This window comes from Lepidothrix coronata, unplaced genomic scaffold (assembly GCF_001604755.1).
Source record: "Lepidothrix coronata isolate B3197 unplaced genomic scaffold, Lepidothrix_coronata-1.0 Scaffold9, whole genome shotgun sequence".
Classification (NCBI taxonomy): domain Eukaryota; kingdom Metazoa; phylum Chordata; class Aves; order Passeriformes; family Pipridae; genus Lepidothrix; species Lepidothrix coronata.
Window position 1 is genome coordinate 8834528 of NW_016690189.1, and position 15603 is coordinate 8850130.

The following is a 15603-nucleotide window of genomic DNA, read 5'->3' on the forward strand; positions in this document are numbered from 1 at the left end:
TTGAAAACTCAACTTGCTATCAATTTTCTTCATGTCACTTATCATGCTTAATATCATGTAATAGTGGTGTTGTCTGCCAGGCCACTGCCATGACAGACTAAAAGAATCATGTAAGGCAAGGTCTGTGAGGAGAGGTAGTATTTTGTTTTAAAGACCCTGGCATTTGGGGATGAAAAGATTTTTCCCTCCGTCAGTTACTTAATAAAAATTTGATACAATACATTTTTAACATTTCATTCTTTTATTGTACTACTTCACTTATGTAGGTATTTTTGAAGCTAATATCACCAGAGAATTTAATGGCTTCATCTTCTCTAATTGAAAAGTTTTTATAGAAAAATCATTAGTTTATTTTTTGTTTTTAAATGAAAAATCAATAGTTTCTTTTTCTCTGGAAATAACAACCTGGACAATAAGAAAAGGATTCAGTTGGCTAACATAACAAAATTTCATGTAGGATGATAGAATTTATCAGTTTTTTTAATTTATTTTAATTTATTTTTGCAGGTACTGTTTATATTTATACCATATGCAGACATTTGATGACAATGGGTCAGTCTGCTAAGGTATGGCAAAACAAATTAAAAGCCTTGAAAAATTTACGGGAGTTTGGAAAATGCACCTGTATTTTGCATGACACTGTGCCCTGATGTCTCTATTTCATCAGCATTGCCAAGAGTACTACTTGATCACAAGGAAATAAAATGTCTAGATTGCAAAGTGGCCAATTTCTAAGCCCTCATGCCTTCAGGAGTCTACTCCTTCCTCAGCTGTCGAATAGAGCCCGGACTAATGCCTTGCTGGACACTTAGATGGCATATGTTAAGCTGTTTGAGAGGATTCTAGATGCTTTGTTTTGGACAACTATGCCGTGCCCCAAGAACTGGTCTTTTGTTTCCTAAAATGCGGAAATGTACTGACACCTGGTGGCTGGGTTTTTTAGTTGAAAATAGTTGATAAAAACTGCCTGGCCTTTCCCTCCTGCCTTTTTCTTTTTGTCTGAATGTAATTTTTGTTTGTCTTAGCTTTACTCTTTTCACTTAAATCTTGAACAGAATATGATTCAGCCTTAACACAGTATATTTCCTTATATGTTGGTTATATTAATCTCTCATTGAGCAGGAAAGATTTTTTCTCTTTGAACATCTTTTATTGAAATGAGAAGTGATTAAGCACCTCCTTTAACATATTCAGGTTCCTACTATACAGGAAACAAATGAGTTGATTGCAGATATTTCAGATTCTTTAAATTTAGACTAAAAGAAAACCTGTATATTGACTTAATTTAGGACTATGGTTGTGCACATTTTATATACCTCAGGGAACAGCTGACCCAAAGAAAATAATAAAGAGAAGATATTGTTCAATCAGTTTAGTAGGACTAATTCTTAAAATAAGACTGTTGATCTTAAAATGAGGCTGAGACTATGTTGCTCCACCAGTTAAGAGCCGAAAGACTAGTTCCATGGTTATAAATTAATCTAAGCCCAGGCTGTCACCAAAGAGGACAGACTCCATTGCAACCCAAATAAGCTTGCTGATCTTGTTGAAAACTGATCACTAGAGCTGCCAGAAGGGAGAGGGATAACTGTCAAGGGAAGAGCAGAGGAGAGAAAAGGGCAGGACCTCTGTCTGGTAGCAAGGCTATCGTGAACTGGAGTGGTTAAGGTAGTTTGGAGGCTAAAATATAATGCTTGACCACAGTTTCAGATGGAAAAAAGCAATGCTATGCAGGAGGTATGCTTGAAGTCAATAAAAATGTTAAAAATTAATACAATTTCTGTGATTCCCCCCTGCCCCCCTCCCCTTCATTTGTCCTACCAGGTGAGGATAAGTCTTTGTATCTGTCCTTTAGTAGTAGGAAGTATATTTATGTAGGTTAAAATGCATTCATTTTGAAACTGGATTTCCTCAACACAGGTTCTGGAGTACTTACTGTGGGCCAGTATATGTATGGAATCATCCATTCCACTCTTATCTGTACATTATTTGACATGGAGAGCCACCTTATATACTGCAGTTTCTCAGTGTTATTTTGATTGTCAAGCCAGCATTCATGGAGAGGTATCCCGATTTACCTTATGTAGCATTTCAGATGCAATCGAATGAGAAATATTTATTTCAGTATTCCTGCTTATTATCAGATTGTATGCATTTAGAGTTCTGCCAATATTCCAAATTTTAACTGCAAAGTGGAGATGTGTTTCCACATGTAAATGAGTATATCAACTCAAAGTTAAATGCAATAGTACTTTGTAATACACTCACAGTCACAGACTTTATTAAGCAGTGGCCAGCTCTAAAATTAAATACCAACATTCAGAATATGAACACAGAGTATCAATTTTTGTTTTTTAATTCTTTGGACAGGTATTTGCTCGCCGTGGTCTGATTAAAATTGATGAACTGAAGCAATTAGAAAATATCAGTTCTTCCCCAGAAAAGTCAGAGAGGAAAAAGATTTTTAAAGAGGCCACTCTAAAGGTATCCTACAATTTATTATAAACAGGTAGAGTAGTTACAATCTCTATGAACAGAACACATAACATAGTTATTTACTTACTTTTTCTTTGTGTCAGATGTCAGTAATGATTTTCAAAAGAGCAGTATATGAATCCAGAAGAAAGTCGAAAAGCTCTCAGCGTGACTCAAGAGTTAGCCCAGAAGAAGCACTGCATGTAAGTCTAACATTTTGTATAATCCTTCTCTTTATTTGCTGTTTGCATGTGATGAATATGTGATATAATTCTTCTAAATACACATGGTGCTATACACAAGCAGAAAGTGTTACTTTTTCAGTTTCATAGTTAGAATTTATTAATAAAACTCAGAACAAACTCAAAAGAGGGGAAGATGTAGTAATTACTACTTTAGAAAATTATGAGGAGAGATCTGCTTAGCTTTAAACTACATGGCCTTAATACTCTCACTCATAATTTCTATTGTATTATTTTTGAAGTAAAATGCCATGCAGTGGGGCATCTCGTTGCTATGAAATTATTACCCTTCTTAAGTACTGTATCCTCCAAGCATAAGGCTTTGCCGTGCCTTTGAAGCATGAAATTAATAACAACAATATATTTTACAGTATGTTATTTTCTGTTTGAAATGTGTACTTACTTTCTGATGGAGAACTGTTCTGAAAGAAATTTTGCTCTATTGTAAGTCAGTTTAGATGTCACAAGGCTTAAATTATCTTTTCTTACTTAGTTGCCATGGCCTCGCACTATTACTGAACGGCTGCTGGTGGAAATGTTTGATGGTGCCGCAGCTCAGTTCCTTGCCATCCTGGAAGCACTCTCTGACAGTAGCAGGAATGTCTTGCACCCTCATCCACCTGTTCCTGATGAAATTGAAATTCGTGATGTCATTTCAGAGCTGTTTTTTGCAGGCCTAGAAATCCTCTCAAGAAACAGCTTAAAGAAGCAAAAGGGTGTTGGTGAGGAGCCTGGACCTCTGTTTTATTTTATTTTTTTTCTATTAAAAAAAATAACTTGCCTGAAGGCATAGATTTCATTTATAACAATAGCACCTGTAGACACAGGTAATCTTTCTTATCTTCATGATATGTGAGATAAAAATTGGAGTTGATTCTGTGGTCTGTTATATCAGTAAAAATCTGCAGTAGTTTATGCGTATATTTTCTAAGTAAACTGGGGTTCACTTTCTTTGTAGCAGCCTTTACAGTGCTGTGCCTTGCATTTATGGCTAAAGCAGTGTTCTTAATACACCAGTGTTTTTACTATTGCTGAGCAGTGGTTGCACAGCATCAAGGCTGTCTATCCAACCCTCCTGTGCCCTAAGGCCAGCAGGTTGGGGGTAGGCAGGAGGCTGGCAGAGGACATAGCTGGCACAGCTGACCTGTACTCACCAAGTGTCAGTTCCATAAAACATCGTGTTCAGCAGTAACACCTGTGGCTAAGGGAGAGGATGAGGGCACTTCCCAAGCAACTGCTACACATCCTGAAACCCTGCTTTACAGAAGGTGACTGAATATCTGCCCATCTATGGGAAATAGTGAATAAATCCCCCTTTTCACTTCACTTGCAGTCATACCTTTGTTTTCTCATTAAACTGTATTTTATCTCAACCCATGAGCATTCCATCTTATTTTTTCCCCCATCCTGTTGTGGAGTGGGAGTGAGAGAGCAGCTGGGTGGGGGGTCTAGAAGCCAGGCAAGGTCAAATACCATGGTGTTTGATGGTTTTGGTTTTGTTTGGTGTTGTTGTTTGGTTTTTTTTCCCCAAAAAAATAACTCAAAGATTTAAAAACTTGAGAAAAACACTGGACTAGGTGGTTCCTACCACACCTTTCTTGCTGGGCTCTGGGCTGCATATAGCCATAGGTATAGAAATATTTTGTCATTTTGTCAAGAATTTATAGAGACTAAATACCCTTCAGAATATTTTCTTTATATGTTTACTGGCTAATTAGAATGTAACAAATCAAAGACATTATAAATTGATTTAATGAGTTGTCTGTATTGAAGGTGGAGCAAGCAGTGGCACCAATCATTTTGGTAACATTAATCCATCATCAACCCTTCTGCAGTTGATAGTAACAGGTAAGCTAGCTTTGAATTTCAAAATATTCTGTACCCAGTGATGCAAATGTTCAGTAAGCAGAATTAATTTTCATGTTAGTAGTAGTTGTATGCATAAAGGGACTGCAAAATGGAGTGGTTCTGTGCAGGGCCAGGAGCTGGACTTTGATGATCCCTGTGGTTCCCTTCCCTTCCAACTCAGGATATTCTGTGATTCTATGAGATATGTTTGTTTACACATGTAATATTAAGATATTCAGAAGGGATTATGTACATATATCATTCCAGTTTTCTTAACACAAGAATTATTTAAATAACGTACAGTAATATATGGACATCGTAATCACATACTGTTCAGCATTTAAGTTCCTCTAGGTAGGTTAATGCCCCTCAACAATAGTTGAAAGCCCAAATTCTGCAATGATTTCCTGATACCTTCTTACTGAAGAGAAGTGGGATGCAGTAACACAAAGATTGTTGAGATCCTTGGACCAATAATTGTGCTGCTTTGGAAATCACAGCTAAGTGACATTACTAAGTTAATACTGCTAACATCTTTAGCTGAGTGACCATGCGCCCAGGGGATATGATAGTGACTGTGGTATATTGCTAGGACTGCAGAACACTGCTGAATAAATATATTAGCTGAGATATTTGCTTGAAGTTCCAAGGACCATGAAGTCCCTTTTCTGCCTTGCTGGGGTTTGGATAAACTTGAAGACTGAGAAAATAGGCTCCCTATGTATACATGAACATTTTCTGACGCAGTAATGAGAAATGTTTAACTATCTTGAAGGAAATTTTATGTGTTTCTGTGTAAATTTTAATCTAAATTTCTGGCAATAAGGGTCATTATGGGGTGATCCCAGACTTAAACTCTTCCTGCAACAGAAAGGACTAGATCCTTGGTATTCTGTACACAGTTATGTTAATACCAATAATAGTACAGCCTCTTTGGAATGTAACAGGACATTGTGATATGGTTAAGCGGGCATGGTGTTATTTGGTTAAAAGTTGGACTTGATGGTCTTGGAGGTCTCTTCAAACCTTTATGATTCTGATTGCAGATACATCATTAAAGCAGCATGTAAGCATAGACATTATCATGAAATAATAAAGCTGTCATTTCTTGTAGAGCTACGAAAGCATCCTTCAAGAATATGCTGATTGTTCAAAACGCATGGAATTTTATCTTTGTATTTATCAATGCCCAAATTATTAAATTAAATTAATTAAACTTTAAATAAGCTTCTGAATATATATATATAACAAAGAGAAAATATTTTTGTCATCACTGCAGGAGAAAAGGGGGTGTCTGGAGATGCTGCTGTGAAATTCATAAAATTAGCTTTCAGCTATGAAAAATGGGAAGTGTTTGATTCTGCTATTCAACTTGTTGTTAATTTTCTTCAGGTAATCTGGATGCTTTTTAGACATTCTTTATTAAGTCTTTTTTTATGACAGTAAGTATTCAAAGTACATATCTTAAAGACCAATTTCTGTGTTTTTTTCCTCTCAATTAGGCTCAAGATGACCCGACATGGAAGAAAGCTGAAATGGAGCTCAAGCTTCTTACATTGATGCAACCTTTACTATTTCCGAGAAAATTTGAACGTGTTTCTTCTGTTAGTGAAGATAATAGCAAAGAAGCTAGCACACCCCAAGGTTCTGAAAAGACACAAACATTTAGAGGTGAGTGTTACTCAGTTATAGTTGTGTTTGAATTTAAAATATTTCTGCAGCAAGAGATTTTGTTAATTATTTAAAAACTATGTAATATGGTGCATGCAGTATTCTGTGACAAAAATAGCAATTGAGAAACTGCCACCTATCAAATTTTGTCCAGTTTTCACTTGTCAAAATATGACTATACAAGACCCCTCCAGTGTGAAATGCATGATGGATGTTAAACATGCATCAAGTTATAAGCAAAGATATAAAACAAATGGATGTTTTCAGAAAAAAAGGGTTTTTTCCTGTTCTTATACTTGATTTATGCAAAATTTCTTTCCATAGAAGCAAGAAAAACTTGTTAGAGTAACTGCAATTTAATTCTATGACAATCAAAAAACCCTGCAAATTTCTTGAAAACTTTCTGTTACCTAAAAATAGAAATGCTCACTTTTCACAGAAGTGAGTAAACTTGGGAATATCTATCCCTGCTGTATTTACTGTTTCTTAGACCACATTATCTGCTGGCATATTTCAGTAAGTCAGTTCACTCAGATGTTTTCAAACATAGGTTTGTAATTAGATATAATGTCTTGCCTGTCCTTTTCTTTCTTTTTTTATAAACATTGAATGTAGAGGATTCCTTAAAGCATGGAGAGCCTTATAACGATCTTACCATTTTGGCAACAACAGTGTTTTCCTGCATTTCCACATCTCAGCAGGTAATAACAGAATTAGAGACGTTTCTTTTAAGTGTATCACTTAATTTGTGATTAATGCATAGAATTGAAGACCAAAGGAATCAGTTGCATGATTAACGACCTGTAAGAATATAAAAAAATGAAAAAATGTACTTACAAAATTTGATCAATTTGTGATTAAAAAATAGTTTAATTTTCTAAAATTGGTGCTAGGTAATCAGGCTACTTAAAAATGTTTAATATATATTAAATCTATTTGGAAGACTATAGAGCTGATTGCATGTTTCTGCTTATCAAGCAGAGATCAAATTTCTTGACGTATGTTAGATTTAGGTAGGCAAATACGCTCAGCTGTAGAAAACATTTCTGCAATATTTGTAGAAATGGGAGCAGTTACCCTAAGGAATTATGTCTTTATAGCAGCAGTATGTCTGCAATTTAAGGTTAATTCTCACTGCAAAAAATGCAAAAGAAGCAGCAACAACAACAAAACCAATGAGAGTGGGACTCTCTGTGCTGAAGAATTAATTCCATTATACCTCTGATTGTTTATTCCCACTTTTATATTACATCCTGAAACTGAGATTTTCCCTTAATGTGCTACTGAGAGGGGAAAACCTAGTGTTGTATATATACATGTATATATAATGTCTCCATTACTAGCATTTACATTGAAATAGTTTGTGATCCAAAAGACTAATGAAAAATTTTTCTTAGAAAAAACTTGTTCTTCTAACATGGCATATGTCTTAACTGCAAAATTTATTTTAGAATATAATTTGAATATTGACACAATGTGAATACAATTAGGGCACACACATTTTTAGCATTAGGGTAGTATATTCAGTCAAAATACGCTGCCTGTGAGGTAGCTGTACCTTTAGAAAGCATGATTTGTCAGTTTTCTAACATGACTTCTGTATCATGGAGGCAGTTACCTAGATTTAAACTCTTCTGGTTCTTCTACACTTTCTCACAAATCTCTTTGATACCTAATCTGTCCTTACTCTCTGATCAGAATGTGTTTTACATGGTGTAGATGGCCTGTATTGCCTTATAAAATGTGCTAATTAGGAGGGTAATTGAATAGAGATTTGAATTTCTTAATTATTCTCTTCACAAGATGCAGATGTCGTTTAACATTTCTTTCAATTGTTAGATATTTCACTCCAAGCTTTCTTTCTAGTTCTTTAAGTTGTTCTTCACTGCTCCATCATCTGAGATGCACCAACAACCCATGGAAGTACTCTGTCAATGCAAAAAACCCCTATTAATTTAGATTTTCTTCTGCAAATATTTAAATACTGTAATTAAAAAAAAGTAAAGTTTCTCCAGAATGTGTTGATTATTATAACATTTCACAGATAATTTGCTTTCTCGTGTAATTTTCATTTCACTTCTTTCCTTGTCTGTGTTACTTTCAAGTGCTTGTCATAAAAAAGAGAAATAAAGCCCCCAAACCTCTAAATGCACTTGTATTGTTGGGAGAAGAAAAGCTTGGGTGGTCTACCAGAATTACTTTTTAAAAATATTTCTTAAGCTTTCAAGATGTTGTCAAAATGTTGTCATTCCTTGGAAGAAAATTACATGTGATAATGGTTTATTTACTTATGTTGAAAAATGTTGAGACTCTTGATATACTGGGTTATTTGTGTGTTTGTATGCCTACCTGTTCCCACAATTATATTGTTTTTTTCTTTCCAGAATGTCCATCCTGACAAAGAAATACTTTTTGATGTAATAATGTGTTTGTGGCAGAAGTGTAAAATGGAACTTCAGCAAATCCAAACAAGTGGAAGTGACTACTTAGAATATATCCACAAATACAAAGCTTACCAAGTACTTCTTCATTATAATGTATTTCTCTTAATATGAATGCAGTCTGTTATAGTTAAGCCAAGATAAAATACTGGTATCCAGCCTAAGTACATTTTCTTGTGGTGAAATGCAGATACTCTTCTTCACTGAAAATAGGAATTGTATATATGCTTTGAACAAACTGTGCTCCCATATGTCAGCATCAAAATATCTCTTAGTCTTTTTGTGGTAAAGTAACCCATTCAATACCAGTGGGCCATGGTGTTAAGAAGCTAAAATAGTGAAAGCATTTGGGCATAATAAAAGAAGAAGCATTTGATGTGTTGTGGCAGAAAATATCAATATATTTCAAGGAAGTTCTCTAGATAGTTGAACAAAGTGGCAAAAACCTTACAGCTTAAGACAAGGCAGAGGGGGGTCAATAGTATTTGTCCCACTGGACAGAGTCACAGCCTTACCCGGAAATTTTCCTGAGACTGAGAGGCTCTTGGTGAAGTGCAGTCTTCTGAAGATAATTCATACTGGTTTCTCTGGGCTGCCAGTTGATGTTAACCAAACAGTTCCTGGAGGAGTTAATTTTGTGACCTGGTCCCTGTAATAAAATTGTTCAGAGATTCACCAAGAGGTAGTGTATGGTTACTTTCCTCTGTATGTACAACAGTAGCATTCAGGTGTCTTATACTGTTTAAGTGGGAAGATACTGGGATAAATGAGAGGCATATGATCAAATCTACTGGAAGAATTACTACACTATACCAAGGTATAAAAGTTGTGGCTGTAGAACATTCATAAACCTTTCTCAAAGGAATGGCAGGAATGATAATATTCTAAAATAAAAAAAGTCTGCTCTCTGAAGAAACAGGGGCTATGGAACAGCATAAATTCACCATCTTAATCTGGGGGCATTCAGAAAAAGAAGACCAATCCAAGAAAGGAGTTGTGTGCATGCTCATGAATATTTTTAAACAATTTTAAATGCAAAACCGTATCTACCTCTGTAATACATAAATATCTTCCAAAAATTTGTTTTAACTCTGCCTTGATTCTTTTTCTTTCCCCTCCTCCCATTTTTAGTGGGTTCATATACTCTGGATAATAAATGAAGTAATTGAGAAGAGCAGCATAGCAGACACGAATGTAATGTTTGCAGAGATAACCTTATGTCTAACTGAAGTATTGGAAAACATAGCTAATTCTATGAGTGAATCTAAGAAAAAAGAAGGTAAAGCTTTCAACAAACATTTGTTTTTCTTTCAAGAATGACTTTCAGGATAGGAACTCTTCTGAGTTGAAAACTTTGACAAACAGGTATTCAAAAAATGTTGTAAAGAGATTGTTGAGAGTGGAATGATAATTGTTTGCACAGAATTTCATCTGTAATTGAAACTAATGAAACCTGATTTTCATAAGATTTATGCCTTTTTTCCTTACGTTTCCAGTTATACCAGAGTAACCCCATTTTGAATTACACCTCTTATTACTCGCCCTCCCCATAGGTCTATATGTGTCTTAGCCCCTTCAGAGTAGCCTCAGATCACTGATACGTTCCCTGAATATTGGCTGGGCAGAAGGCAGTACGTGCTACAGCTCATTTGGAGCATTCAAATGCTGGTTAACTAGTGGCAGGTCAAACAAAAGAGGAAAATATTGAGGTCATACTGAAGCTTTGCTTTTACTGGGTCATCAGTTTGTTTTTCTTGATTTTTTCAGCCTTGATTTTTGTATAGGAATTCAATTGTCTTTGAAACTGAACCTGGCTGACACTATTGGGATATAATGCAATCACAATTACATTAAAAACCTTTCCTTCCAAAACCTGACTAATGCTGTAAAATATGAATATTTAGACACACTTTTAGAAGTTCTCTGTTATTGTCTATTTTGGAATATGTATCATAGTTCTCATAAATGCTTTACGGTAACTAGAGAGTAAATGTTAAGGATCCTTTTAGACCATATCTAGAAACAGAAAGGAATGACAATAGTTTTGCTCTTTTGAAAGTAAAAAAATCTTGGAAAACTACTGTTCATTATAAAGGTAGAGTAGATATTGTTTTTGGTGGTGTTATGAAAATGATACTGTTCTCAGGGAGACTGGAGGAATCCTCCTTTTAGAACCACTTCTATTCTTTTTCATTCAGTTTAAATATGTCTTTTTGGAGGAAAAAAGAACTGGATAGGAGCCATTGGTCAAAACAGGCTGACAAATAGCCAGTCAAACACATTTTTATGCTAAGTCTATTTACTAAATGGAGTGAATATAGATTTTCATATTTATGAGAAAGAGATGGTGAACTAGCAGAAATAAGCAGGCAAAAGTGGAGTGACTAGAAGGTTGTCCCTCTGAAAGGGTAAAAAATTGATTTACTTCAGCAAAGAAATGAAATTAGAGGGCTGCAACCCAGAACTGATAAATTGCTTCCTCTTGTTTTGAAAAAGAAAACACAAGTCTGAATGCATTCTTTATAAGTGAAAATAATTTAAACGGTCAAAGTGAACATTAAAAGGTGATAATACCACTTAGAGAAATATTAAATTGAAATAGTATATGTCACAAAAATATGACCACCTATACTTAAAAATGCTCCTGTAAGTAAAATTAGCATTAAACCCACTCTGAGTTAGATAATAATAGATTTGAATTGATTTCAAAATGGAGAATTGATAGGAATGCTACAACAATGTGAGGAATTACAAAATGAGTCCAAGTTTTGCTGGCTTAGATATAATGTTGGTGTGAAATATAGGGTAAATTTAAAAATGCAAAATCATTGGATAATCATCTCCTGTATTAGTATAACTGTACATATTGTAGCCATGTGTCTAAACCCCAGAAAGCTTTTCAAGTATCAATATAACTACCTCTCATAGTCAAGCACTGAAGAACTGAATTATTGCCAGACTCTTAAATTAGTAGTAGAGCTAATCAAATGGAACTAAAATTTTCTGAATTTATTTAATTTTTACTTCTGATTTTCTTCCTATAAAAAAAGGAGAAAGAAGTGCCTCTTTGTCACAAGATGAAACCTGTGATATCCCTGAAATACTGATGGTAACGTCTAATTTATCTTCATTAATACGATGATTTTGAATAGCTTAAGAGTATTTCCAGGACGTCTCCTACATATTTCTGCTTGAAGCTTTTAATACAATTTTATATTTAGTTTTACAAAGATTGTTTCACACAATCTTGCTAGTGCAGAGGAAAAAAACAAAGATATTTTTTCAAATGAAATAAAATTTGAAAATTTTCCCTGGGTCTTTTTTATCAATCCTTTATATGGCAGAAGTTTTATTTGAAACTTTTACAGCATGGTCATACTGTTTTCTGCTATACACCCTTTTTTTATGCCAATATGTAGTACCAGCTTTAAATGGTTTAATAGCACATTTTTTAAAGATGGTAGAAATTTTAGTCCTTGCTTCATTTAGGAAAATATTTTGGGTTGCACTTTTGCTTCTTTGTTTTTGTAAGGGATGTATGGAATAGATGAAACGTCTTGAGTGTCCTTGCTTTGTTCAGTGTGTTAAGAGCTCAGCACTTTGGAGAATTGTCCAATCAAATGACTTACTAAAACACATTAAGAAGGAAAGATATGTATTAGTCTGAGGATTCAGGAGTTTTGTCAATGACATATCTAATGCTTACACACGGAGAAGGCTTAATTCAGCAACAGTCTACTTGAAGGTGGTATTTTCTGAAAAAATAGTGTTTTCTTAACAACATCTAATGGAACATTGAAAAACTGCTTGTGAAAAATACTGTGTTTTCAACTTAATTCCTTAAGTTCAGTTTCATTCTGCTATAAGCTAACTCCTGGTAATTTTTTCTTTTTTTTTACAGCTGAAGGAAAATCAGTCCTACTTGAGATTTAAAACATTGATATGAGTATATGAAAGCATGGGGAACAGTGCCTATGTAAAGATTATTTGACAGATTTTAAACTTCGGCAGCTAAAAACTATAGCAATTTACTTTTGATAGTCCATGTTACAGTTTTTAATGCTGTTATCTAATAAAATGTGTTTATATGTGTTTTCATTTCAGAAAACTCCTATGGAACAATTACAAATTGCTTACAAAAGTCTTGAAAAAGCAATTAATGGAATGAATGCATCTCGGTTAATGACCCTTCTACCAGATGGAAAGTCAATATTTGACAACTGCTGCACAAAGGTAAAGTTTATGAAAAGCTACACTGCAAAAGAATCCATGAATAATATATTGGCTTTTGATGACACAAACGTCATATTTTCTTTATACTTAGGAATTTTAGTACTAGCAAATGTACCTTACCTTCCTGCCCCATGTAAGAAGAGAATAGAAAAAATAAATCTCTGTTTATTAGTGTTGTGGTTTGACCCCAGCTGGTAACCGAGCTCCACACAGCAGCTTATTCAATCCCTCACAGGGACATGGGGGAAGGGTAAAACTGAGACAACTCATAGGTTGAGATAAAGACAGGTTAATAGGTAAAGCAAAAGCTGTGCACACAAGCAAAGCAAAACAAGGAATTTATTCACTGCTTCCCGTGGGCAGGCAGGTGTTCAGCCATCTCCAGGAAAGCAGAACTCCATGACTCATAACAGTTACTTGGGACAAACACAAACACCATCACTCCAAACAACCCCCTCCTTTCATCTTCCCCCAGATTTATATACTGATCATGAGGTTGTATAGTATGGGATATCCCACATCCCATACCCCATATGGGATATCCCATCCCATACGACCAGCTAGGGTCAGCTGTCCTGCTTGTGTCCCCTCCCATCTACTTGTGCATCCTCAGCCTGCTTGCTGGTGGGGTGGTATGAAGAGCAGAAAAGGCCTTGATGCTGTGTAAGCACTGCTCAACAATAATGAAAACATCCCTGACATTATTGATACTGTTCCCAGCACAAGTCCAAAACACAGCCCCATGCCAGCTGCTGTGAAGATTATTAACTCTACCTCAGCCAAAACCAGCACAAGTTGAAATAGCATTTTTCTCTTTCAGTAATAAATTATGAACTCTTTTAAGTTTTCTTTACAATTTTCTTTTGAAATAATTATAATATAGAGATTTCTTCTATAAATTAAAAACAGAAATACTTTTAATATTTATTGCTTGCAACGGTTTATTATTAAAATTAATTTTTACTGTTGATGGGAGTTCAGATTTTCTAAATATTATCATTCTACACTAATATGAATTTATTTGTGTGGATTGGTAACACAATAAAATGTATTTTTCTGCAGTTTCATCTTTATTATTGATCCAGTTTCCTATTCATGCTCAGATTTTGTCTAGTTTACTCTCTCCATTATCTCTGCTTTCTCTGCCTGGTCATTCTCCTTCTGATCGTGCTTTCTTGATTGATTGCATATTACACAGATATGACAAATTTCAGTGTTTGTCAATGTACTGAAATAATATCAGTGTTAAGAAAATGCAGTAAGCTAAGTAAAAAATGTTTGTATTTGCTTAATTGCCACTTCCTATTTATTAGGTGGACTCAAATAATCAGAATTTGAATTCTGTTTTGGGATGTGGTAATGATAAAACAGGAACAGATAATGGTTTTGTAGCAGATTTACACCTGGAGCTCATTCAAGCCCAACATCGAGTAGCTGTGAAACTTCTTAAAATTACACAAGGTAGGTTTCAGTAAAGTTAAATAATCTTCATAGCTTGATTAGAGTCCTTTTGTTAATATATTTTGAAATACTAAGAAATAAAGGAGTATCTGCTTTTTGAAGAGGAGCTGATGTTGGGCAGTTTGTATGCCTCATATAGACAGAAATAATGTACTGAGTTTGCAGAATTTAGATTTGCATGACACTAGTCTCTAGTCTCTGCTCTACCAATGGGAGTTAAACTTTGCTACAAGTAGTGGATTTCATTCCTAGACAGTTTGGTTTTGTATTTTAGTTATTAACTGTTACAGTGCTGATAAAGAAAAATGGGGGGATGTTCTGCAGATTTTTTTTCTGTAATCCCGTTTTTCTCTCTAGAGAATGCCTTGAATATTTTATTCAATGCTCTTGGTAATTTGAATTTCTACTCCTATAAAGTTGTCTTTATATCTTTCCAGTCAGTGGCTATCCCACTCTTGCCAAATGCCTTCTGAAAAAACTCTACTGTTCTCTCATTTTTAGTGTTGTTTTGTTTTTTTTAAAATTAAAAACTAGCATTAGTTTGACACTGTAGAGCTCCCCTGTGCCCTGCTCCCTATGATGAAACAAGAGCTCTCTTTTTCTAAGATGTTAGTATAACTACTGGAGATGTTAGAGCAGGAGGGTGGAATATTTTTAGTGGCATGATCTGTTCAAGAAATTCTACTTGAACCAAAGAGAAGAACATGAGATGGAGCAGAGCTTTACTACAAACTACATATTAACCCCTCTCACTGAATTTTTCACAATAGCACTATCAAAATAAATAACTTGGTATTTCCTTCCCACACAGGTGGTGAAGTGGATGACAGAAGTCTTAAGTCTAGTAAGTCAGATGTGAAGAATAATAAAGATTTCCACTATTTAACAGGTAAGGCCTATTAATTAAGATTTTAGAAGTATAATAAATTATTGCTGCTGTTTTATAAATGTCTTAAAATATCTGTTTTATAGAGGCACTTATAATGAAAAAAATAAAAAGGAATAAGCTATCCAGAGCAATCTTTTTGATGCAAAAGGCTGCGCAGAAGTTCCCTGAAGAGTTAACGAGTACTTCCCAAAGGCAGCTACTGGAGGTAATAAGAAATATCTTATGACAGAAATTCTTTATCGTTATCACAGTTTTTCATGTTCTGTGTAATTAAGTCAGGGATTACTCCTTCTTAAAAAAGAAGAAAAATGGAAGGAACTTGAGGAACAGTGTGTGTTTTTAA

At 34.7% G+C, this 15603-nt stretch overlaps 1 protein-coding gene across 5 annotated transcripts in view; it reads left to right on the forward strand.

Annotated features, from left to right (window-relative positions):
- CFAP54 (cilia and flagella associated protein 54) overlaps window positions 1-15603 on the forward strand; it is a 113621-nt gene that overhangs the window by 18851 nt on the left and 79167 nt on the right. For all 5 annotated transcript variants that reach the window (XM_017804536.1, XM_017804532.1, XM_017804533.1 and 2 more), the window contains 16 exons: window positions 508-566; window positions 1921-2064; window positions 2371-2484; window positions 2580-2678; window positions 3211-3439; window positions 4491-4565; window positions 5845-5957; window positions 6068-6236; window positions 6852-6937; window positions 8621-8755; window positions 9809-9956; window positions 11728-11786; window positions 12782-12910; window positions 14224-14371; window positions 15183-15260; window positions 15344-15465. In XM_017804536.1, the coding sequence (XP_017660025.1) occupies window positions 508-566; window positions 1921-2064; window positions 2371-2484; window positions 2580-2678; window positions 3211-3439; window positions 4491-4565; window positions 5845-5957; window positions 6068-6236; window positions 6852-6937; window positions 8621-8755; window positions 9809-9956; window positions 11728-11786; window positions 12782-12910; window positions 14224-14371; window positions 15183-15260; window positions 15344-15465 (1907 nt within the window). The remainder of the gene's footprint in view (window positions 1-507; window positions 567-1920; window positions 2065-2370; window positions 2485-2579; window positions 2679-3210; window positions 3440-4490; window positions 4566-5844; window positions 5958-6067; window positions 6237-6851; window positions 6938-8620; window positions 8756-9808; window positions 9957-11727; window positions 11787-12781; window positions 12911-14223; window positions 14372-15182; window positions 15261-15343; window positions 15466-15603) is intronic.